The sequence below is a fragment of the Lagenorhynchus albirostris genome, chromosome 20 (genome assembly GCF_949774975.1).
Source record: "Lagenorhynchus albirostris chromosome 20, mLagAlb1.1, whole genome shotgun sequence".
Taxonomy (NCBI): Eukaryota; Metazoa; Chordata; class Mammalia; order Artiodactyla; family Delphinidae; genus Lagenorhynchus; species Lagenorhynchus albirostris.
This window is the reverse complement of record NC_083114.1, coordinates 47,323,638-47,346,608: the sequence shown is the minus strand read 5'-3', so window position 1 is coordinate 47,346,608 and position 22,971 is coordinate 47,323,638. Positions and strand designations below refer to the sequence as shown.

The 22,971-nt window shown below is 48.7% G+C and overlaps 1 protein-coding gene across 2 annotated transcripts in view; it reads left to right on the top strand.

Annotated features, from left to right (window-relative positions):
- The window catches only part of TBCD (tubulin folding cofactor D), a 177,047-nt gene that overhangs the window by 90,463 nt on the left and 63,613 nt on the right, over window positions 1-22,971 (top strand). For both annotated transcript variants that reach the window (XM_060132925.1, XM_060132924.1), the window contains exons 14-15: window positions 10,537-10,693; window positions 19,691-19,748. In XM_060132925.1, the coding sequence (XP_059988908.1) occupies window positions 10,537-10,693; window positions 19,691-19,748 (215 nt within the window). The remainder of the gene's footprint in view (window positions 1-10,536; window positions 10,694-19,690; window positions 19,749-22,971) is intronic.

The following is a 22,971-nucleotide window of genomic DNA, read 5'->3' as shown; positions in this document are numbered from 1 at the left end:
AGACCCATCATGCCACTCCTTGGGATGACCACACGTCAGCCGTCCAGGGGGCGAGGCATGGTGGGGACGTGGGCACAGACCTGGACCAGGAGGAGGTCAACTACCAGGCCACACTGGTTGGCTGGAAAGTCAACCCCTGACCTCAGTCATGACAAGTTAAAGATCTTAACCCCCTGAAGTCCTGGGGTGGGGCCTCCGCAGTAGCACCCTGGGGGGCCGGGCTCTGGAGGGAGCCACCGCTGTCCTCTTGGATGGTTATTGTACCCAAGAGAGGAGGTGCTTTTGCTTATGTTCTATCTTAACATGTTGGTGTATTTTAATTGATTTTTTTTTAAAAAAAGATGTGAGATTGTCTCTTAAAATAGGAAAGATACTTGTTCAGGTTATTTTACAGTACAGTCCAAAAAGTGACATGTAAAAATTAATTATTTAAAGAAAAGCACTCTCCTGACTGAGGTCTTTATTTAAAGTTTTGGACACCTGGGATCATGTGAAGTCTGTGTTTTCGGCATTGTGTCCCACGAAGAAGGTCGAGTAAACTGGCTGAGCACCTTGAGCCCAAGGTTACTCAAAGGGTTACTTGGAACCAGCTGGTTTAGAACGGTTTGTTTCTGTACCGGGTAGACACCAGATATTTATTATAAACAGTCTAACCAGGAGTTCCCGTGGAAAGTGTACCTGCTCGTCCAGCCTCGTGGAAACTCACCACGGCAGTCACAGTGGCATTTCCTGTATTGGGCACTTGCTTTGATTTTCAGTACCTTCCTTAAACCTCTTTGGAGCCCAGGGAGCTGAAGGGGAGGAAAGACGTGCCCGATCTCACCTGGGTGGATGCTGTGGTAGCAGCAACAAGGAATCCATGGCCTCAGAGGTTGTCAGCCATCTGGCTTTATTGGCATTCTGTCATGGCCACCCCCAAGGGTGAGGGGGGGGGACCACTGTGGGCTGGGTGGGGTACCCGCTTGGGGTGGGGTGGGCTGCTGTGGGCTGGAGGAGGACCCCTGTGTGTGTGGTGGGCGGCTTACCTTCTGTCTTTCTGTCACCTCAACTGGTGTCAGATCTTTTGTTTTTTAAATTTTTTTCTTTTTTTAAAAAAATTAATTTATTTTTTGGCTGCATTGGGTCTTTGTTGCTGCACGTGGGCTTTCTCTAGCTGCGGCGAGTGGGGGCTACTCTTGGTTGCGGTGCACAGGCTTCTCACTGTGGTGGCTTCTCTTGTTGTGGAACACGGGCCCTAGAGCGCATGGGCTTCAGTAGTTGTGGCACGCGGGCTCTAGAGCACAGGCTCGGTAGTTGTGTCGCGCGGGCTTAGTTGCTCTGTGGCATGTGGGATCTTCCCAGACCAGGGCTTGAACCTGTGTCCCCTGCATTGGCAGGCAGGTTCTTAACCACTGTGCCGCCAGGGAAGTCTTTTTTTTTTTTTTGGTAGTTCATATTTATTTTTTTTTTGAAGTATAGTTGATTTACACTGTTGTATTAATTTCTGCTGTGCAGCAAAGTGATTTGCTTATACATGTACATACATTCCTTTTTTTTAATATTCTTTTCCATTATGGTTTATCATAGGATATTGACTATAGTTCCCTGTGCTATACAGTAGGACCTTGTTTATCCATTCTGTGTATAATAGCTTACATCTGCTAACCGCAACCTCCTACTCCATCCCTCCCCCAACCCCCTCTCCCAACCCCCTCTCCCCTGGTAACCCCAAGTCTGCTCTCTGTGTTTGTGAATCTGTTTCTGTTTTGTAGATAGGTTCATTTGTGTCATCTTTTAGATTCCACATATAAGTGATGTCATGCTAATTGTCTCTGTATCATTCCAGTTTTAGTATATGTACTGCTGAAGTGAGCACACAGGTCGTTTTAATGTTTACTCTTCTTTGATTTGTCCTCCTCTCTTCTGTGATCCATGTTCCACGTAGGAATGGTTTCTAAATGGAGTAAATGTGTTTGATGTTGAGAAGGATCAGTGCCCCCTGAATAGTGGAAAAGTGTGGAACCATATTTTAAAGTGTTGTATTGTCTTTTTTAATGATCGTGAGGATCATGTATGTTCATTATGGACACTTGGGACAGTGACATAAAGAAGAAGCTAAGGAAACCTGGAATCTTGCTGCCTGGAGATCAGCCCTGTTGATGTTGTGGCAGATGGGGGTCGTGAGCATGAGTGATCTGGGGCTCTCTCAGTGTGATGCATGGGCTGGCTATGCAGTCCAAGTCCTGGGCTGTCCCCCTCTGCCTCAGTTCCCCACCTCTCAAGGTTAGTTGGACAAGGGCCTGGCCCAGAGTGAGTACTGATTGTCACTGGTTTCAGCACACGAGCCATTGACTAAGTATAGTGTACTTGGGGGTTCTGAGTGTCCTCCTGTCATTTAATATTATTTTGGGTGGCAGTTTGAGTTGCATTGAATGGTTCTGTTGTATTTAATCACCTCCCATTCCCCCTCCCCGTTATAGCAGGGCTTTATTTCTGCTGTTTCAAACCATGGTCGCAGCAGTGCGGCTCTCGTGACAACTTGGGGGCGCTCCCCGGGAGGCCCAGGCACACAGGATCAGGCCCGTCTGACTGCAGAGCTGCCCTCACCACTTTGTTACTTGCTCCTCCTGAGTCCATGGTGAGTGGCTTGAGCATAGACCAGTGCCTGCACCGTCTCCTCAGGACAGGTGTCTGGCAATGGACTTGCTAGTTCAGGGTCAGCTTGTAGGTGTTCTGCCCACAGCCCTGTGGGTGGGTCAAGGTGGGTCATGGCCACATGGCCTGCTGCATCAACATGCATGTCTGGGGATTTCGTTGAAAGTCAGGTTCTGTCCGTGTGATCTTCAGAAATGGCTCTCTTGTCCTCATTTTCAACGTTCACATTTTTTCAACTTTCTTCATCCGCTGTTTCTCCTCTTTTTAGGTTGGGATGTTCGTATGATATATGTGAACTCCTTACGTGTATTTGCCATCCCATCTTTATCCGTTATACCACATTTACGTCGTTTGTTATTTGCTTTGAAAGTTTAAGTGTATTGATCTACTGAGGTTTGAGATGCTTTATGCAGGAATATTTGCTAATCACTTCCTTTGAGCAGGTGATGTGGCAGGAACTGCCCTGTACACCGAGGGGATAGGGCACAATCAGATGGAAGAGTAGGTGCTTCTTGTTTGCCTCAGTATTGCTTTGTGATTGTGTTAAGCATTTCAGAAGGTCCTGCCCTCAGGCAAGACTTTTCCGGCTAAAACAGTAACTTCCTTCTGTCTTGCCTTGTGTTTCTCTTGTGAGGAGAGTCCTTATCTTGGCTAAATATGCATCACAGTAATGGCTGTACCCACTTAGCCTGGACTGTGGGCTTCACTGTGGGGGGAACTTGTGTTTTCAGAGCACCTGGTGAGAGAGCGTCTGTTCCTGGCTTCTCGACAGCTGAGCCTTGGCTCTGAGCCAAGCACTGTGGGCAGTGGTGGCGGGGGTCTTGTTCATAGGGAGGGTGCGTGGGAGGGCTCTTGGACCAGCACAGCCATGTGACTTTCTGTGGAAAGGGAGAGGGCTTCATGGATGCTCCCACTGTGGCAGGTGAGTGTGCTCAGGCACCTGGGGGAGAGCGTAACCAGGGGCCCACCCCAAACCGCACAGGATGCTGCTAAGATCCCGTTCCGTTATGTGCTGCGGAGACGAGCCCTGGCTGGGGTCTCCCAGTGTCTGTGGGGCGGGGTCCTTCACCCTCCAAGGAAAGCCAGCATGCAAGTCTGAGTGGTTGGTGCTGTGGCTGGCAGTGCTGCCCACAGGTCAGCTAAGGGCCTTTGGGAGTTTTTCAGATGTCCTGTGGGAACCAAAAACTACATGTCTGTGGAACCAGATTTTCTGTCCGTCATTTCCTCTCCCCCAGCAAATTCAACGTATTTTTTTCTGAGCAAGTTGGACTGCATTCTTTAGGAAGGTATGATGGCTGTTTGTATTGGTGGATGAAGTAGAAGTTCTGTGGTGATGGCCACACCTGCTCCCGGGAAACTGGTACTTTCCTGGGCTCAGACTCTGGGCAAGCAGGTTCGTGGTCTGAGTGTTGGCTCCCCAGACAGTGCCATCATGTGGCCAGGCTCAGAGGCATCTCGGGAGACTCAGCCAAGTGTATCCCGGGAGATGTTATTCTAGGGCGTGTTGGGAGATTTGGCCCAGTGCATCCTGGGAGATATTCTAGTGCATCTCAGGAGACATGGCCCAGTGATCCTGGGAGACTTGGCCCCATGCAGTGATATTCCTTATGTGATGAGTTTGTTTTTAAATTAGTATAATTCATTACTTATCAAAACACATAGCTTCTGTGCTGGCTGTATGATGATTTTTTTGTGGATGCTGAAAAGTACACTGGGTTCCTCCTGACCTCTGGAGATGTGCATTTGTAAGCCTTGCAAGTGGGGACTTGGTGCTCTGAGGGTTAAGTCGTTTCTTTCACCTGGAGGCTGCTTTGTCCTTAGGCGATTGGTGTTAGACAAATGACATGCTGTCTAGAGAGAAGGGTATTTAAATTACATTGCTGGACTCTGGGTTGCCAAAAGGAAGCCCTCTGGGGAATCTTATATATTTGACATGTATTTGCAGTGTGTAATTGGAACCGTGAGAAAGGTCTTTGTTCAATGCTATTGAAGAGTTTTCTGTATTTTAAACCTGTTGGATCTGGAAAGAGTTGTTAGTTTTTGAATTCTTTTCTCTGATAATGACTTCTTATAAAGGTTTAGGGCAAAGACTATTTCTACGTCATACACCACCTTCTCCCCCAAAGCTCTCTGATTGCTCAGTACCCTGCATGGACTGGGGCTGGTCTGTCTCTTGTCTTCCTGTCCCTGGATATCAGAGCTGGAAGCCCAGAGCATACTTTCGCACAGAAGAGGCTGGTGAAGGCCTGAGAGGTCGGGGGCAGCCATGGGCCTTGCCCAGGAGCAGCAGAAGCAGGCCCGACCCCATCCTTCTACCCCTGGGACACGGTACCTACTACCACCTTGGGATGAATTGGAGCCGAGAGCCCCACTTTCCAGTTTTCTTGTTGAAGAAATCCATCATCTTGCTTTCTCTCCTTCTGAGCTGTTTTACTTTATGAAAATCAAATTCCTTTCCAGTGACTGTGAGGCAGGTGTCCCACCGTTGCTGTCAGTGGCTGCATAGTCCCCTGTCTCAGACCCCAGTCCAGCAGCGAGGCCTGTGTTTGTTCCTGGCAGCACTTCTTCACCTGCACTTGGATCTCAGCACTAATGTTTGTGGCAGGTGTTATAAATGGGTCACTGGAGCTTTCGAGAGAAAGATTTTGAAACTGCCCGTGCCAAGGACTGGGGTGGGACTTGCCAGGGAGGCTTTGCCAGGCAGCTACAGCAGCATGGCCACATGGGTGGGCAGGGCTGGCAGTGAGACCCTGAGGCCCAGGTGGGCTTGGGTCTCTACTTCTCTGACCTAGCTCTGTGGGAGGCTGCAGGAGGACACAGGGAAGTCCTTCATGTCGTTGGAGGGCCAGGCAGCTACCCAAGGACATCACATGCATATGTATGGGTGCCAGGGACCAAAGTTGGGGTTTGTGGGGGTCACCTTGCCACACAGAACTCAGAGCCCACGTTTCTCACCGATCTTTTCTCTCTCAAGTAGGGTTGAGCCCGAGTGCAGCATACGGCTCCCACTGCCCTCTCACAAACTGACCTTCTTCCATTCCTTGAGGCAGAGAAGTGGATGGGCCGGGGAGCAGAGCCAAGGAGTCTGTGGAGCGAGTGAAGACTGGCACCTGGAGCCACACGTGGGTGGTGGGTGCGCAGGTCCTGACCCTTGAGACAGAGCAGTGGGCCAGATGAGGCTATGGTTGGACCTCCTAGTCTCCCGATTTTCCCACCAATAAATGCCAGTCAGCCATGCGGGGGTCTCTGTTGTGCTGAGGCAGACGTCTATTAGTGGGTACAGATGACAGTGCGTGTCCTTTTCCTCGTGACTGGTCGACCTCATGAGCCATCTCACAATTACTTGGGGTGGCTCCCCCAGCCACTCAGGGGCCTCAGAGGCAAGCAGGTTGAGGGTGGGGCCATGTCCCTGTGGAGGTGGACTTCTCCCTGGGGGCCCTGAGCATTTCTCAGTGTAGTAGTTGGGTGCGACGTCCACCTGAAGTAGAAGTGGACAGTACTGACCGCTGTCATTCATAGTTGTCTATTTTGAAATTGATTTTGTCCAATGGACGGATAAATTGGGACTCAGCGGTTAGCATCCAGATTTCCCTCAGGCTATAGAGTTGCTGAACAATCTTCCCCAGAAGTGTCTGGGCAGCTGGGTAAAGTGGCGGTTTTAGAGAATCTGGGGCGGCAGTGACAGCGAGTTTATGCGATGCTTCGCCTCAAGGTGCCACAGCCTGTTAGTTTTGGCATGCATTGGGCCATGAATGGGCTACGCTCTTAAAACAGAGAGTGAATATGAACAACACTAGAAAACTAGGAGTAATTCCAGGTAAACTAGAACTTTTCCAGGTAAGACAAATGAAGACCAATTTGAAGCATTACAGATTTGGTTTAGTTCAAGTTTGGATAATAATTTTTAAATCACTAATTAGATTTAACTACTTTATCTGAAACAGTTGTGGTAGTGTCCTCTGGTTTGGTTTGGCATTTATACATGCTCCGTGAGTCTTTTTATTTTTTATTTTATTTTATTGAAGTATAGTTGATTTACAATGTCATGTTAGTTTCAGGTGTACAGCCCAGTGATTCAGAGATATATATATATTATATATATATATATATATAATATATATATACATTCTTTTTCAGATTCTTTTCCCCTAAAAGTTATTATAAAATATTGAGTATAGTTCCCTGTGCTATACAGTAGATAACTTTGTTGGTTATCTGTTAGTGTGTATATGTTAATCCCAAGCTCCTAATTTGTCCCTCCCTCCTTTCCCCTTTGGTAGCCATAAGTTTGTGTTCTATGTCCGTGGGTCTATTTCTGTTTTGTAAATAAGTTCATTTGTACTATTTTTCAGATTCCACATGTAAGTGATATCATATATTTGTCTTTCTATGTCTGACTTACTTCACTTTATATGATCATCTCTAGGTCCATCCATGTTGCTGCCAGTGGCATTATTGCATTCTTTTTTATGACTGAGTAATATTCCATCGTGTATATGTACACTACCTCTTCTTTATTCATTCCTCTGTTGTTGGACATTAAGATGGCTTCTGTGCCTTGCCTGTTATAAATAGTGCTTCAGTGAACATTGGGTATACATGCTCTGTGAGTCTTAACTGTATGCTTCAGTTTTAGGAGGTAGACAAAGAGGGACAGGTACTCTTTCAGAAAGCTGAGCTTAGTTCCTGGTGTGCTGACTGGCGGAGGCAGACCCTTGTTAGCTTCAGTGGCTCCTGCTCAGGGAAGTTTGCCTGGTGCTCCCAGGGTATGATGCCAGGCAGAGAGGGCTCCGGGGGCTTTGCAGGTGGGAGGGGTGGCATGCACCTGGTTGTGGCCAAGAGAGATGCGAGGCCAGTGGGGAATTGGTGTAGTGGCCCTGGGGCACTCACGAGAGGGAGCCATGGACAGCTTGGACTCTGCTGTGCTGAGGTGAGTCACTAGGCTGACCAGAGGCTGAGGCTGGTAGTGGTCCAGCAGTGATGGAGGGGCTGGGCAGGGAGATGCTAGACCAGAGTGAAGGGGTCCTCTGCAGAGGTGTGGCTGCTATGGGTGGGGTAGGCCTTGACTGGACACAGGGAAGCAAGGAGGGGCAGCCCTGGGATGACCACTGTGCCCTGAACTGTGCCCCAGAGGGGCATGGGCCACTGGCTGACATGGGATGTGGGGGTGAGATGGGCTTTGTTTCAGACGTTGTGGAATTTGAGGGGCCTTTGCATATCCCGTGTGGGGTGTTGTACTGCCATTGGGTTGAAGACATGAGAACTTGGCAAGAGAGTGGCTCCATGTTTAGAGTCCTCAGCCTGCACAGAGGAGGAGTAAGGCCAGCTCCAGGCGTGAGTGACCTTGGTGTCCACAGCGTGGGTGCCCGGCCAGAACTTTGAGTGCAGGTGCCCTTGCGGTGCTGCTAATATTGAGGAAACATGTTCTTGAGGTCCTCAGTCCTGGTTGAGATGCATATAACTGATAACACAATGTCTGAGATTTTTATTTTGGAGTACATTTATTTTGTGTTATTTCAAGTAAATTTATGTGAACATTTACAAATCTTTTTAAAAGTAATCATATGTATACAAAATAAATGGTACAGAATCAAATCTATTTTTTGTTGCTCTCTATGGAGAATCAAAAGTCTTTAGATGCAAAAGGCAGAGGGGACATTTGTATATAATATTCATAGTTCTGCCATTGTTTCTTTTGATTCTTTGCCTAAGACTGTTTCTAGGTACATTTCTTTGGAAGATAATTTCTGTGATGATAGTTGCATGTGCAAATAATTGGTGCTTCATTTTTCTTAAATCCGTACCTTGAGTGTCTTTTCTCAGACTGCAGATTACAACAGAGAAGATAGAGAAGAGAGAATTGAGGTGCCCAGACCCAGGGGAGATCCCAGTCCAGATGTGCCTGAGAGGGTGGGGCTGCCACAGGGAGGGCTGGTCCCCTCTGGCTGTGCCTTTGGTCACTTGGTGCATTTTGTGACCCTGTCCGTCTCACCGCTGGCTCTCTGGCTCTTTCTTTGTTCTCTTTGTTCAGTGGTTGATCTCCCCTGCTGTCTTATGCATCGACCTTCACACGCTCACACCAGTTCATGCACGTGAGAATCGTGCATGAGTTGTCTGGGCACCACCTGCCCCACATGGGACGCTACCATGTTCCAGTTCTACCCTGGACATCTCTCACTGTGTCTGCAACATGTGGCCTGAGGGGTGGTGCTGCTGAGACAGGGGGACTCTGGCTGTGTGCACAGATAGAAGAATGTGCTCCCACCCCTGGCCTCCTGGGGGGCGTGGGCTCTGTACCTGTCCGTCCACTGTTGTGCTCGGTGGCCCAGTGTTGGATGGTGATCCACGGAAGCGGTTCTGCCCTGGTGCCCGGGAGCTGGCATGTGCGGCCATGCCATCTTCTCAGAACAGATACTCATTTTCACTTTATTTTTATTTATTTTTGTGGTATGCGGGCCGCTCACTGTTGTGGCCTCTCCTGTTGCGGAGCACAGGCTCCAGACACGCAGGCTCAGCGGCCATGGCTCACGGGCCCAACCGCTCCGCGGCATGTGGGATCTTCCCGGGCCGGGGCACGAACCCCTGTACCCTGCATCGGCAGGCGGACTCTCAACCACTGCGCCACCAGGGAAGCCTTCATTTTCACTTTTAATACTTCTCTAAACACCGTGGGAGCTGTTTAGTGTGCTTTATGGCAGCATCGTTGTCTGTTTTGAATCAGTAGATTGAACTGATGTTCAGTCTTCAGCATGTTCTTTCAGAGAATTTCATTGAGTGTGATTTAAAAAAATTAATACTCTACCTTTGAATTGTTAGTTAAAAATTTTCTGGGGGTTATTTCTATTACATTTTACTATTATAATCATTTTAAGAGGCTTTAAACAATTGTTCATTTATAAAATTAATTCAGTACCTTTATACTTTTAAAACCCTATGCATGAGTGTTTTGTATTTTCTTTTTAAGTACATGTCTCTAATAAGCAAACCTTTCCCAAATACTTGAAATACATGAATCTGATAAATTTAATAGGTAAATACAGTACAATTTCAGCTCCCTTAAACATTACAGTGCTTTTACCATGTGTCTTAAATTCTCTCATCTCTTTATAAAATCAAAAATTACATGTGCACTATTAAAAACTCAGTGAAACATTTTAAAATGGAACCAGAAGGACAATCTGTATGTACTTCAAATTACTTTAAATATCACAGGTGTTTTAGGTAAGTAAATGTATCTGGGTTATCCCTGGAGTTAGCACAGAATGACCATGGGCTTTGCTTTGTCACCCTAGTTCTTAGCCCTAAAGCTCGGTCAGGTCACAGATGCCCTCTGAGCAGAGCTAGGACACCTGTGTAACGGGGTCTCCTCCCTCCGAGCTTGCTCACCAGCTGGTAACTGCTTTGTGGCTGAATTAGAAGCCCGTCTATCGTTCGTGGTCCCCTTGACAGCAGGACTCCAGGGTCCGGTGTCCTCTGGATCAGATACTCTTTCCTCATCAGAAGGTGTCCCAGGTGGTGCTGCTCACCCTCGTCTTGCTCCCGTGAAATGCCAGCCCTTTCCCTTGCTGCTGGTGGCCTCTGTGTCCCTTTGTGTCTCCTTGGGCCCAGCAGCGTCCCTTTGGTGGGCCCCGCAGGCATGTCCGTGCCGTTCTCTAGGAGTTTTGGGGCAACTTTTGAGAAACGTTTTCACCTGAGTTGAGCTGGTAGACTTGTGTTTTTCTTGCAGATGCCCTTTCTGAGCAGGTCGTGAGTTTCAGAGTGACTTTGGGTGGGACCATGTGTGTTGCTCACACCTGCCTCTCTGGGGCTGAGGTGCCAGCAGGGTTGTGGTACAGTAGGTGCGGCGTCTGTGGAGCTGAGTGCTGCTTTGGCTGCATCACAGTCTCTGTCTCCCATGTGCAGTTGTCACCGTGATCCTGAAGGCGCTGACGTACGAGGAGAAGCGGGGCGCCTGCAGCGTGGGCTCCAACGTCAGGGACGCCGCCTGCTATGTGTGCTGGGCCTTCGCACGGGCCTACGAGCCTCAGGAACTGAAGCCCTTCGTGGCCGCAATCTCAAGGTAAAGCCTGTTAAATGATTTTCCAATCACTGTGGAGGAGTGACAGCATTGGCTCGCCTGCTTCACTGTCTGCACCTGTGCAGTGAAAACCAGCTCAGCCTCACAAGGCTGGAAGAATACATTTCCCCTGGTTTCCTGGACAGAGCAGTGAGGGCAGCAGGCTGAGCCACCCGCGTGGGCCTGAGCCCTACTTTTAGGATCCTGTGTTTGTGCCCTGGAAAATTCACAACAGATGTGTCCTCAGTATAGTGATGTTGTGAGTTAATTTTTTCCCTGTCTCCTGTTGGACTGGAGTCCCTTTGACGTGAAAAGGGAGGTCAGGTCTCTGCTTCTGGTTGTTGATTAAGAAGCTGGAGGAGGTGGCTAAGCATGGCGGCAGCCTCTGGGTTAGTCATGGTTGTAACACTGATCCGATGGCTTTTCCTAGGAGATGGATTGCAACATTGTTCTCAGGTCCTGGAGGCCGCCTGCCACGAAGGAGGTGCCGTGAAAAGAGCAGGAGACCCCCCAGGTCTCAAAGCATCTGCACGGCAACTCTGTCCTGACATCATCCTCCTCCGGTCCGCGCATCGGGTCCCTCCCACCTTCTGAGCGCCAGCTGGGCCCGGGGTAAAGCCGTGGAGGGCATGGGCCACTCTAGGGTCCGGAGAGGGTCCTCAGACCTGTTTACTGCTCCGGATGCGTGGCCAGGCTGTATTTCTCAGTCTTTACCCTCACGCGAAGGAGGAGCCTGCAGAGCAGCTTGAGGATTCTGACCCCTGCTTAGGGAGACGCACTGCTTCCCAGGAGGTTGTAAAGGTGTCTGACCCCTTCCGGTCCTGTCCGTCCTTGGGAGGGGACGGGTGGGGTGGGAGGGCAGTTGGCTTGTGGAGGTACCGTGGCCTGAGGCCTGGCTGCGGAGACCAGGCTGCCTGTGCCTTTGTCCGTTGTTCCTGCCCTCGGGCGTGCGTTCCCCACTCTCTCATTGCTCTGCAAACGTGAGATCGTTTGCTGTTTAATGCAGCTTCAGGGAAGGCGCTGCCTACTGCTTTCTTGTTCTGCTCCTCCGCTTTTTGGAAGTTGCTTCTGTAACTAGAGAATGAAGCAAAAAAGTGTGTTTTGCTCATTGTTTACATCAGCAGTCACAGGATGATGAACCCTTAGTTGGGTGCTGTCTCATTCAGTGTCACGGCTTCCCACTCCTCCAAGGACGCTTGCCTGGAGCTAAGCCAGACCTGGCTCTGCAAATGCCACGCTGCCTCTGCCAGAAGCAGATGTGGGGGAATCTGGCTCCAAATGGTCATTCCCATTTCAGAGTTAAACCATCCCGACAAGGCTTCTTTTTTCAGTTTAACCTTTGTGGCTGAGAGCTTGGAAGGTTGCAGGAACCTGGGCCCCTGCTTTCTCCAGGGACTCTCTTTGGTTCAGCCCAATGGGAGAAGCATTGCCAAGGGCTGAAGGGTCAGTAGAGGCATTGGGCCCAGAGGTGGGCAGCCACCACTCACCACGTCCTCTGCTTCGGGGAGAAGCTTCTCATTGCCCCGTAGGTGAGAACGTCAGAGTCACAAGACCTCGTCGCCAACTTGGAGAGAAATAGGGTCCTGAGTCCTGCTGTCCCTGCTGGCATACGTGGGCCAGAGAGCAGGGTTCTGTGCAGGCCCTGGGCTTGGGAAGGGAGCCTCTTTCACCCAAAAGCAGATGCCATCGCAATGCTAATCTCAGCAGTGGTTTTATAATGCAGAGTACCAGCCGGTGAGCAGAAGTGCTGGTAAGTGTTAAGCCTGGCCCTTGCTCACATGGCGTGACTGTCAATGTGGATTCCTGGTGTGGGCGGCCCTTCACATACTCCTGTCCAATTTTCCTGGAGGCTGAAGGGGCACCGGCACATCTTACTTCAGGGTGATGCCCTGTTATTCAGAAAAGGAAAGACCCCCTTTGGTGAGAGGGTTACTTCCTGGAGCTGGCGCCTGTTGGGAGAGGGCTTTGAAGAGACCAGCGACCCCGCTGGGTGGAGGCCTGTGCAGCTCACCTGTTGGATGAGGGTGATGCAGGTCTGCTTGCAGCTGAGGGGTGGACTGAGCCCTACTGTGGGGCCCCCGAGGGAACTGGAATGTCGGGGGGACAGAGTGCAGGTGGGTGGTTAGGACACCGAGCTTTCTGACCTGGGACTCATTTTAAATAGGGACAGATCACAGCTGCGTGTATTGGTGGCAGCGTCCGTCCGCAGAAACTCATGTGGTTCACCTGGGGCCTTTGATCTCCATGGAGGCTGAATTTCCCTGACGTCTTGGATACGCCCAAGCAATCACTGATGAGTTTACATACGCTGAAACCACCAGCTTGCAGGGGAGCCCAGAGACTCCTGCTTCACAGCCCTCCTAATTTACCCTGGAGTTAGTGCCTCATGGAGTTTCTGCTCAGAAAGGCCCCTCTTGTCCCTTTCCCCTGTGCCCATCCCAGGACTGGATCAGCAAGTGCCCGTTGGAGCCATGCCCGGCAGCTTTCTCAGTCCAGTTTGGCAGGTTCTGAGGGAGCCTGTGCTCCAGCCTTTCCTGGTCCATCTAGACAGCAGGCCCGGGGGGTGGAGCAGGCAGGCGGGCGGGCTGAAGGGTGAGTCACAGTGCCAGGTGAGTCTGCAGGACGCTGCGGGCGCTCGCTTCCCTGCCCCAGGAGTATCGGTTGGGGTGTGTCCTTTGAGATCAGCCTCCCTTGGTTTGTAATAAGTGACCACATTTTAATTGTCAGCTTTTAAGCCTGTTCATCCTGGCACATGATAAAATCTTGATATCTTTATACTTTCACAAACTCATCAGTAGATCCTGCAAAAGTAGACAGTTGAGATCAAACTGTAATTCTGTAAATGAACTAGAAACATCTGATGAAAAGAATCAGGTGGTGGTAATAATGGGCAGGGCTGGGCTCAGCCCATACAGAGGAAGAGGTCAGAGTGTGGCCGGCCACCAGCTCAGTGAGCCGTGCAGGGAAGGAACGCTCACTTCCTAAAGGAACTGCTCTGGCCTGCTCCCCTTCCTAAAGGAACCTGAGGAACTGTTTTCCCCCCTCACCTGTGAATATGTGCTTACCCTCTCTGTTTTGTAAATACCGAAAAGGAAGTTTTTAGGTCATTTTAATCATGGTTTGAATTAGTGTCGGTCGATTTTGAAAACCTGTATTTCCTAAGCGTTATATTCAGACACAATAAGAGATGGAATAATTATTTTGTGGATAAGTACATAGGACTTCCTGAAAAGCCAAGTGTAATTTAGGGAGAAAGAAACACATAAAATTAAAATGGTAGAGGATGGTTGTGCATTATCTAGAAAGTACCATCTCACCAGTAATCAAAAGCTAATTTGCAAGAAAAGGAAAAAAGATCCCTGTTGCCAGCATGTGTGTTGGTTGTCACCTTCTAGCGATTTCCTCACCTGAAACTCTTTTGTAAGCCGAGCTCCTGTTGACATCAACCCTGCAGGGCCCCTCCCGCACCAGGGGCAGTGCCCGACTCAGCCTCCCGGAGCAAGCTGGGCGAGCAGGGCAGCGTGGGCAGTGCCTGGGGATTGGCTCCCAGATCTCTTCCTCGAGGGCAAGATTGTCCTGAAAAATCAGGAAATGGCAAGCATTGCTCAAAGCTACGTCTTGTTCCCACTCAGCGTTTCTTGATGACGGACTCCAGGGGGAAGGTAACCTTCCTGTTTTTCGAGAAAAGTTAAGTGGCAATTGTTGACCAGAGTGTTCCCCCCCGTCCACCTGGTAGGTCTCCCCTCAGACTCCATTTTAGCTCTGCTGCGAATGAAAAGCACTTTAAAGACGTCTTGTGTTTCGCCGTTGTGTCAGCTGGTATGAGCTTTGATTCTTCTGATTTAGAGAAAGCCACACGTGCGTCTTGTAATTTTTTTTGTTTGTTTGTTTGTTTTGCGGTACGCGGGCCTCTCACTGCTGTGGCCTCTCCCGTTGCGGAGCACAGGCTCCGTACACGCAGCCTCAGCGGCCATGGCTCACGGGCCCAGCCGCTCCGCGGCATGCGGGATCCTCCCGGACTGGGGCACGAACCCGTGTCCCCTGCATCGGCAGGCGGACTCTCAACCACTGCGCTACCAGGGAAGCCCACGTCTTGTAATTTATTCCAAAACCAATGTGACTTGAAACCTTTAGACAACACGGATGGGTAAGAAATTATTAGTCTGATATTTAAAACGTTTTTGACTTTGAAATGACAAGATTACTGTTAATTAAGGTAAAAAGTATATTTTGTATTTTATTGCTACAAAATATTACACAAACTAACAACAATTGAGTTCGGGGTGAGATCTGCTTTTTGCTGTACCTGCTAAAACCAGGTGCCTGGAGCTCGGAGCAGGTCCAGGCACGCAGCTCCCCTGACTCGGACAAGAAAGAAAGTCCCTTTCTGTTTGACACAGACCATCTTTCTGTGTTGGGAAATCCTGGGTGAAGTATTACTTGAACTCTCCCAGCGAAAGCAAACAGGTGAAGATACCTGAGAGTGTTCCAGCCCCAGTGGCTGTGGTCGGTATGGTCCTTGCTGGCTACAGTCTGGCCCCTGCACCTCTCACTGAAATTCTAAGTGAAAGCACATGACTCATGCTCAGCCCCATCCTGCTGAGGAAAACTTCACAGCACATGGGACATGGGGGCCCTGGGGGAGCTCTCATGTTGATATTTAAACAATATTGTCATACCTACTTTTATTTGAAACATGCTAGTATTTCTAGATAAGCCAGTTTTGTTCTGAAAGTGTGAAATTAGAGTAATTTTCAAAATTGAGTCCAAATCAGGACAGTATTTAAAACTTGTTGCATTCGTAGATATATACACAGTGGATTTGTTGAATTAACTTGAGTCTATATTTGACTAAGAGCTGTGCTTTTTAAGTGGTTTTGTTATATTTGTCCTACTGTGTTCTGTGAAGTTTGGTAAAATATGGATAAAGCAGCCAGTATTTGAAGCCATTTACTTGTGAATGCAGAAACAACCTGATGGAGGCGGTTGGGCCTGTCTCTAGTGCCCCAGGGTCAGGTTCTCAGGCTGTAGCCAACGCAAGCCCTTCAGAAGCTGGCCTTCGGATGAGCCTCACCCTGCGTGTCTGAGTCGGTGGCCTGGCCCTGTGGCCCTTGTGAGCTCGGGGTCTGCTCCTGTGACCACAGGCAGGGTGTGTTCACCGTGACGGGACAGGAGGCTTGCGCCCAGAGGCAGACCACTGCGTGCCATTCAGGGGGGTTTCTGCCGGGCTCCCACGACACACAGTCTCTCCAGGAATCATTGCTGTGTGGCAAGTGACCACAGGGACCGAGCCAAGTGGGCTGGACCTTGCCACGGGGGCGCGGGAGGCCCACAGACCCACCTCAGGCCGAACACAGAGAGGGGTCTGCAGGAGAATGTAAGCGGCGCCACCTGTGGTGGGGACGCCCGAGCTTGGCCTGGGCCCCGTCACTGCCAGGTAACTATGGGGGAGCGTGTGCTGGAAGAGTGAAGGAGGTAGAGCCCCTTCCCTGCAGCTGCCGACTGAGGTGCAGGGGAGGGGCTGGAAGGAGGTAGCACACACGACAAAGCTGGGAAGGACCCTTCGGCACAGGAGTTCATTAATGTTTTGGCTCAGTCACAGCGTAAGCGGACAGACTTGAAGCCATGCTGTCTCCGTTTGGCCCCACAGAGCAGGCCCCGCAGGCTGACCTGCACGGCGCGGCGGTGGCACAGAGTGGAACTTGGACTTGGCTCAGTGGTCTCGGCTGCACCAAGGAGCTAGGTTGAAGTTGGGCCCAGCCTGCCCCAGGCAGGGCCAGAGCGTCCACAGCTGGGAGGCCTGGTAGTCAGAGCGGTTCGATGCATAACTTAGTAGTGACCTTACAGGGGTTATGGTGGCCTGTAGGGTTAGGATGGCAGGTGATTTTAAGTTTATTCTCTACGTTTTTTTCCATTCTCTCCTCATTAATCAGTGTTCCATAATTTAAAAATTGTAATTTAGGATAAATAGATTGACAGGAAATTTCAAGAATTCAGTGTAAAATGTGGACTTTTGGTACAGAGGCATTATAGATATGTCAACATTTTTCTGGTGTCAGATGTTAAAGTAAAGCAGAAATTCTTGGTTAGTATCTTTTCCTAGAATACATATGATCTTATGGAGTTTTTCAAAAGGCTCTTATTGGGACTTCCCTGGTGGCACAGTGGTTAAGACTCTGTGCTCCCAACGCAGGGGGCCTGGGTTCGATCCCTGATTGGGGAGCTAGATTCCATACGCATGCTGCAACTAAGAGTTCGCATGCCATGCAACCTGACAACTAAGTAGCCCGCCTGCCGCAGCTAAGACCCAGCACAACCAAATAAATAAATATTAATAAAAAATAAAAGTAAAAAAGGCTCTAAACTAATATGCAAATATAATACTTAACTTTCCATCAATGATGAGAATACATTTAGAATAAAACACCAAACATGTTTTTGATAAGAACAGTAGTGTGTATACATTAATCCCAAACTCCTGATTTATCCCTCCCCGCCTTTCCCCTTTGGTAACCATAAGTTTGTTTTATATGTCTGTGGGTCTATTTCTCTTTTGTATGTAAGTTCACTAGTATCATTTTTTTTAGATTGCACATATAAGCAATATCATATATTTGTTTTTAGCTTACTTTGTATGGTAATCTCTAGGTCTATGCATGTTGTTGCAAATGGCATTATACACACTACTATATATAAAATAAACAGCAAGAACCTACTGTATAGCACAGAGAACTATACTCAATATTTTTTAATAACCTGTAAGGGAAGAGAATCTGGAAAAGAATAGACACACACACACACACACACACACACACATATGTATAACTGAATCACTTTACTGTACACCTGAAAGTAACACAACATTATAAATCAACTATATACTTCAATTAAAAAAAAAGAACAGTAGTTGTATGATTTTTGTTTATTGAAAGATCACAGTATTAAATGATCAGTTTAATGATTTCTAAGATTTTGTTAACAAAAAAATTATGATGTTGAAATGGAATCGATTAATCTGGTGATGAATTTCCTTTAGTGTTAAGCCCAGTATTTTTTTAAAAATCTCATTTTGGCTGTAGTTTATAATATAATAAAGAGTTGAGAGAGGAAAAGGGAATAACTTTCTGTTAATAGAGTTTTGCTGAAATTAATTTCAGCTTCAACTAGTAAAAGGACCCCAAATACTAACACTGGATCTTGAAAAATCTTCAGATATTTAGTGGCTTTTCAAAAAAAACTTTAAATTTGGAACTAACTTCAGGCTTAAAGAAGAACTGCAAAAATAATAGACATTCCCATAAAAGCCCTTCACCAGCTTCCCTGAATATCGACCTCTTACAAAGGGGACCGAGGAATGAGCGTTGTGTGGGGCCAGTGGTTAAAGCGCAGCTGCTCTTTGGTGCTGTGCCTGCCGTCTTGGTGTCGCATTTGGGGTGCGTCCCAAACTCACTGTGCCAGTTGAGGTCTGTAAAGTGACTTTTTTAAAAATAAATAATAAACATTTTGGGGGTACTTTGAGACTCTGTAACTATCCAGTTTTCACACCCAGCACCCATCGGGTACTGCGCTAGGCTAGCGATGGTGGTTCTTTCATAGGAAAACATGTCTCCTCTGCCTTTTGCTCCTTTGTTTGCTTATGTCAGTGTGGACCATGGATTATCTTCTAGCACCATTGGTTATTTTGTTGCTCAGATTGCTCTGCCTTTGGCTGTCGGGAGCAATTTCAGGTTGGTTTCTGTGCCCTGTGTTCCCTGCCCCCTTGCGCCTTTGTTTTTAATGGTTTCTCAATTTCTAGCATGACAGGATGCCCCAGGCTTTTCTTTTTCCCTCACCCCAGCCCTGGAGTCAACCACCTCCAGGAGTCTGTGTTCCTCATAGTGGAGAGTGGTATTTAGAATCCAGGACATGGATTCCACTCCCATTCCCACAGTGTTATCCTTTGCACCTCCGGCCTGGCCAACTGCGTGGACACCTGCGATTCCAGCCCAGTGCCGGGTCCCCTGGCCTCCTGTGATCAGTGCTGCTTCATCCTGGCTCCCTCCTCTGTGGCATCCACATGCAGTTGTTTCAGAACTGCTAACCCTCCCCTGTGAGAAACACACCCGCCCCGGAGGAGAGAGTTCCCGTGTCTCCTCCCCGTCCATCGAGTGTAGTGTCTTTGTGTAACGCAGGCACATTTCCTCTGCTGTTGCAGGACCCCACTTCCTATAGTTTCTTTTTAATTTGCATTCAGGAAAATTCAGTCTTTGTCGTGAACAGTTCTGTGGGTTTTGACAGATTTGTAGGGTTGGGTTCTACAACTTCAGTACCAAACATAATGGCTGTCGGGTGGGAGGGCAGCACCCCTTTCAGGTGATCTCTGTGTGTCTGAATAACCCTTTTTCAAACATTTCCTCTGTGGGCTGATAGGAGATGCAAATTTACAAGTCACACTTAGACACAGCACTTTGTCCCCACTTTGTTTTCTGTTGTTACCAAAGCCGACTGGGCACTTAAGTACCTTCTGGTTTGTCCCCGATGGTTGAGGGTGATCATGTAGTGAAGGGAGGTTTCAGTGAAGCTGGTGGACAGTGTGAGCCTGGGGGCTTCCTTCTTGTGGAGCTCGGTCGTGGTTTGGCTTGTGGGGGTAGGACCATCAGAGCTGCTCTCTGTGCTTGCCTACAGTTTCTGGGGAGATGTAGGACTCATCGCTCCTGCTGGCCTTCTGGGCCCCGCTGGCTGCCCACGCGTTTCTCTGTTTGTACCTGGCATCCTGCCCCGACCCTGCCGTCCTCGTCCTGCCCCGTGAGGCCTGTACACGAGGCCACCCTCCCTGTGACTTCTGCTGGCTCTCATGAAGTTGGGGTTGGCCACCCTCGCTGCCCCATGAGCGTCTCTTTAGCCAAGGCCCCCGAGCCACAGACGGGCTTGTGGGCATGTGGAGGAGGGAGACTATGGGGTCAGCGTCCCAGGCGTCTGTGCAGATTCCCTTTCATTAATCGCCTTCCCTTTTTCTCACAGCGCACTGGTGATCGCTGCCGTGTTTGACCGAGATGTAAACTGCAGGAGAGCAGCCTCTGTAAGTTTTCCTGTCCTGTTCCTTTTTTTGAGGGTGTGGGTGGCTCTGATCTGTGACCGGCTCCCCGGAGAGGCTGTGGTCACCGGCTTGTGAAGCAGGAGGGATGCCCAGGGGATGGGGGCCCATGGAGGGTGGCTCCCACTCCCTCTGGGTCCCAGCCGAGGAGTGGGCTATAGCCCGTGGAGGGTGGGTCAGGATGGGTTGCCCCCATCCAGGTGGGGATGGAGAGGGGGCCTGGAGGGTCCACAGCTCAGGAGTGGGCAAGTGTGCACAGTGGGTGCTGCTGTCTGTTTGACGAGTGAGTGTCTGGCCAGGGATCAGCATTGCAGCCTCGCTTTTTGGTTGGTGGGGTGACACGGAAGCGCAGCCTCCGTCCTCAGAGGCAGGGGCTCCATCAGGTCACAGAGCCCCCTGCTCCCTTGCAGCTGCTGATGGCCTGCCTGCTCTCTGTTCCCTGAATTACATGGGGTCCTTGAAACTTTCTGGTTTCAAGAAAAGTTTCCCAGGAAAGCTCAGGACCTCATCTGTGTCCTGCGGTTTCTCTTCTTTTGTCTTGAGCATCAGTAGGAAGCCTGGTGATTCTTTGAGAAGTCTTCACGTTTGTGCCCTGATATTTACCCTCAGGCAGTAATTGTAAGCCTCATTGAAATACAGTAAGAATCGTTTGTTAAATCTGTCCTTAAAAATTACCTTTTGGGGAATTCCCTGGCGGTCCAGTGGTTAGGACTCCGTGCTTCCACTGCAGGGGGTCTGGGGTTCCATCCCTGGCCAGGGACATAAGATCCCACAAGCAGCACAGTGTGGCCTAAAAAATATATATATATATATTTATATTTTCTTTTATATTTTCTTTTCTGTTTATTGGAACCTAAGAGCTAATTTTGGGAAGCAATAATAAAATCGAAGCACTGATACTTTTTACCCTAGGGAAGAGGTGAAATAAAACGACAGAAATAATTTTTTTTTCAAGTTAAAATTAAAATCCTTTAAAATCAGCAGAAATTCTTTGCATTAAACACCACCTAAGTGACCCCTGCTTACCTAAGTGGTGCAAGGCTAAGGCAGTGAAAGGTGCTTTTGTTCGAAGCTCATTTGAAAATGTCAGGATCAAGTCCCTAATTATTGGGGATGAAATTTCTCTCACTGCAAAGCTGCTTCCTCGTGAAGACGTGTTTCGTCCTTTTTGGCTCCTGTTTGTGCTCGTTTTGTGCTCTCCTTGGGAGCCCGCCCAGCAAGCTCGGGCCTCTTTCCCCAGCGCCCAGGAGGTGGGAGCTCAGTGTGGGTGGTGAGCTGTCTTCTCTCTGTCCTGTGCCCTGGGGGCACCACCTCTCCGGGTTGTCAGGTGCCAGGAGGCTCTCACCACCACCAGCAGCCCTGGGAGGATGGCCTTCCCGTCATACTTGGGTGTCTCGGAGAGTGACAGACTGGAGGCCCACCCGGTTAATCACGGTGAATATATTTATGAATTTGTGAAAAGATGTCCCATTAAGTGGTTGTTCAATGCTAGTTGTTGTACATGTTAGAAAGTGCCCAGCAGGCCCCCAAATGTGTCTCCCCAGCGGCCACTGGCTTCTGGCGGCAGGTTCAGGAGGAGGGAATGGGGCCAGGGAGCCACACTTCTCTTGACCTTAGATGTCCTTGAAGCCTGGGTGTAGCTACGAGTCCCAGTCTTTTTCTTTGGACGCCAAATTGGATGTTTAGTACTAAACCCCGTATTAGTTTTTGATGTGATATATGTGGACTCACACGGTGTGACCTTTGGGACTGCCTTTCCTGCAGCACGATTCCCAGGGTCCATCGAGGCTGTGGCAGTACTGGCAGCCCCTCCTTCCTGCTCCTCCCTGGCCGAGTCACGTCCCCTGGCCAGCTGTGCCACAGCTGCCTGAATTGTTCATGTATTGTAGGGTCTCTGGGTTGTTTCTGGTTTGGGACCATTAAGAATTAAGCTGCTGTAAACATTCATGGACAGGTTTTTGTGTGAACACAATTTCTCTTTCTCTGGGATAAATGCCAAGAATACAATTTTGGGGTCATATGGTAGTTGCATGGTTAGTTCTGTAAGAAAGGGCCCTGCTGTTTTCCAGAGGGGCTGCACCATTGTACCTTCCCTCCATCATTCTGTCAGTGATCAGTTTTTCTATGGCCTCACCAGCATTTGGTGTTGTCATTATTTTTGCGTTAGTTACTCTGATTAGGTGTGTGATGGTAGCTCATTGTGGCTTTAACTTGCATTTCTCTGATGGCGATGCTAGTGATGTTGAGCAAGTTTTCATGTGATATTTACCACCTGTATCCTCTTTGGTGACGTGTCTGTTTAAGTTGTTGGGGAGGGGGAAATTCCTCCCCCCACACCAGTCCTTCTTGGTGGATTTTGGCTGGTCTAGTAATTAAATTGACACGAGACAGATTAACAGGAGAAAAAGAAACAAGGTAATTCGTATACACGGAGGTCTCATAAAAATGGGACCCACAAAGTGACCAAAGCAGGCTGTTTCTATATCATTTTCAGACAAAGAAACAGTTATTTGTGAAGATTTAACAAAGAGGCTCATGAAGAAGTGACAAGGTTTATTTCCCTAACTGGTGATGAGGACGCTTTCTCTCCTCCTGGAATGGGGAGGGTACCTTCACATGGGAGATTTATTCCTACTTTCACAGTCAGAGTGTTTTTAATATCATTTTTCTTCTACTGGCCGTTTCTCAAGTAACTTTAAATCAAAATATCAATATGTGGCTTGGGTGGCCTGCCCTGAGCCCCAGCAAAGTCTTCTGCCCCTTTTCTCACGGGGTTGTTTGTTTTTATTGTTGAGTTCAGGAGTCTTTTCTTTCTTGGGCGAGTGGTTTGTAGGTTCTTCCTTCCAGTCTCTGGGTTGTCTGCTCATCCTCTTTACAAGGTCTTTCACGAGAACAAGAGTTTTTTAAATTTTGATGAGATCCAACCTACCAGTTTTTTCTTTTATGGGTCATGTTTCTGGTGTCAAGTCTGAGAATCTGAGAATTCGTTGCTTAGCTCTCGATCCTAAAGATTTTCTCTGTTCTGTCCCATCAATCTGTGCCTGTCTTTTTGTCTGGGTTACCATGGCTCTCTAGTAACCCTAATACTGGGTAGAGCCATTCCTCCCATTTCTTTTTTTTCAACATTGTGTCACCATCTTAGGACTTGTGCTTTTTCATGTACATCTCGTATTATTTTTTACCTTTTAAATGATGTCACCAGAATAGT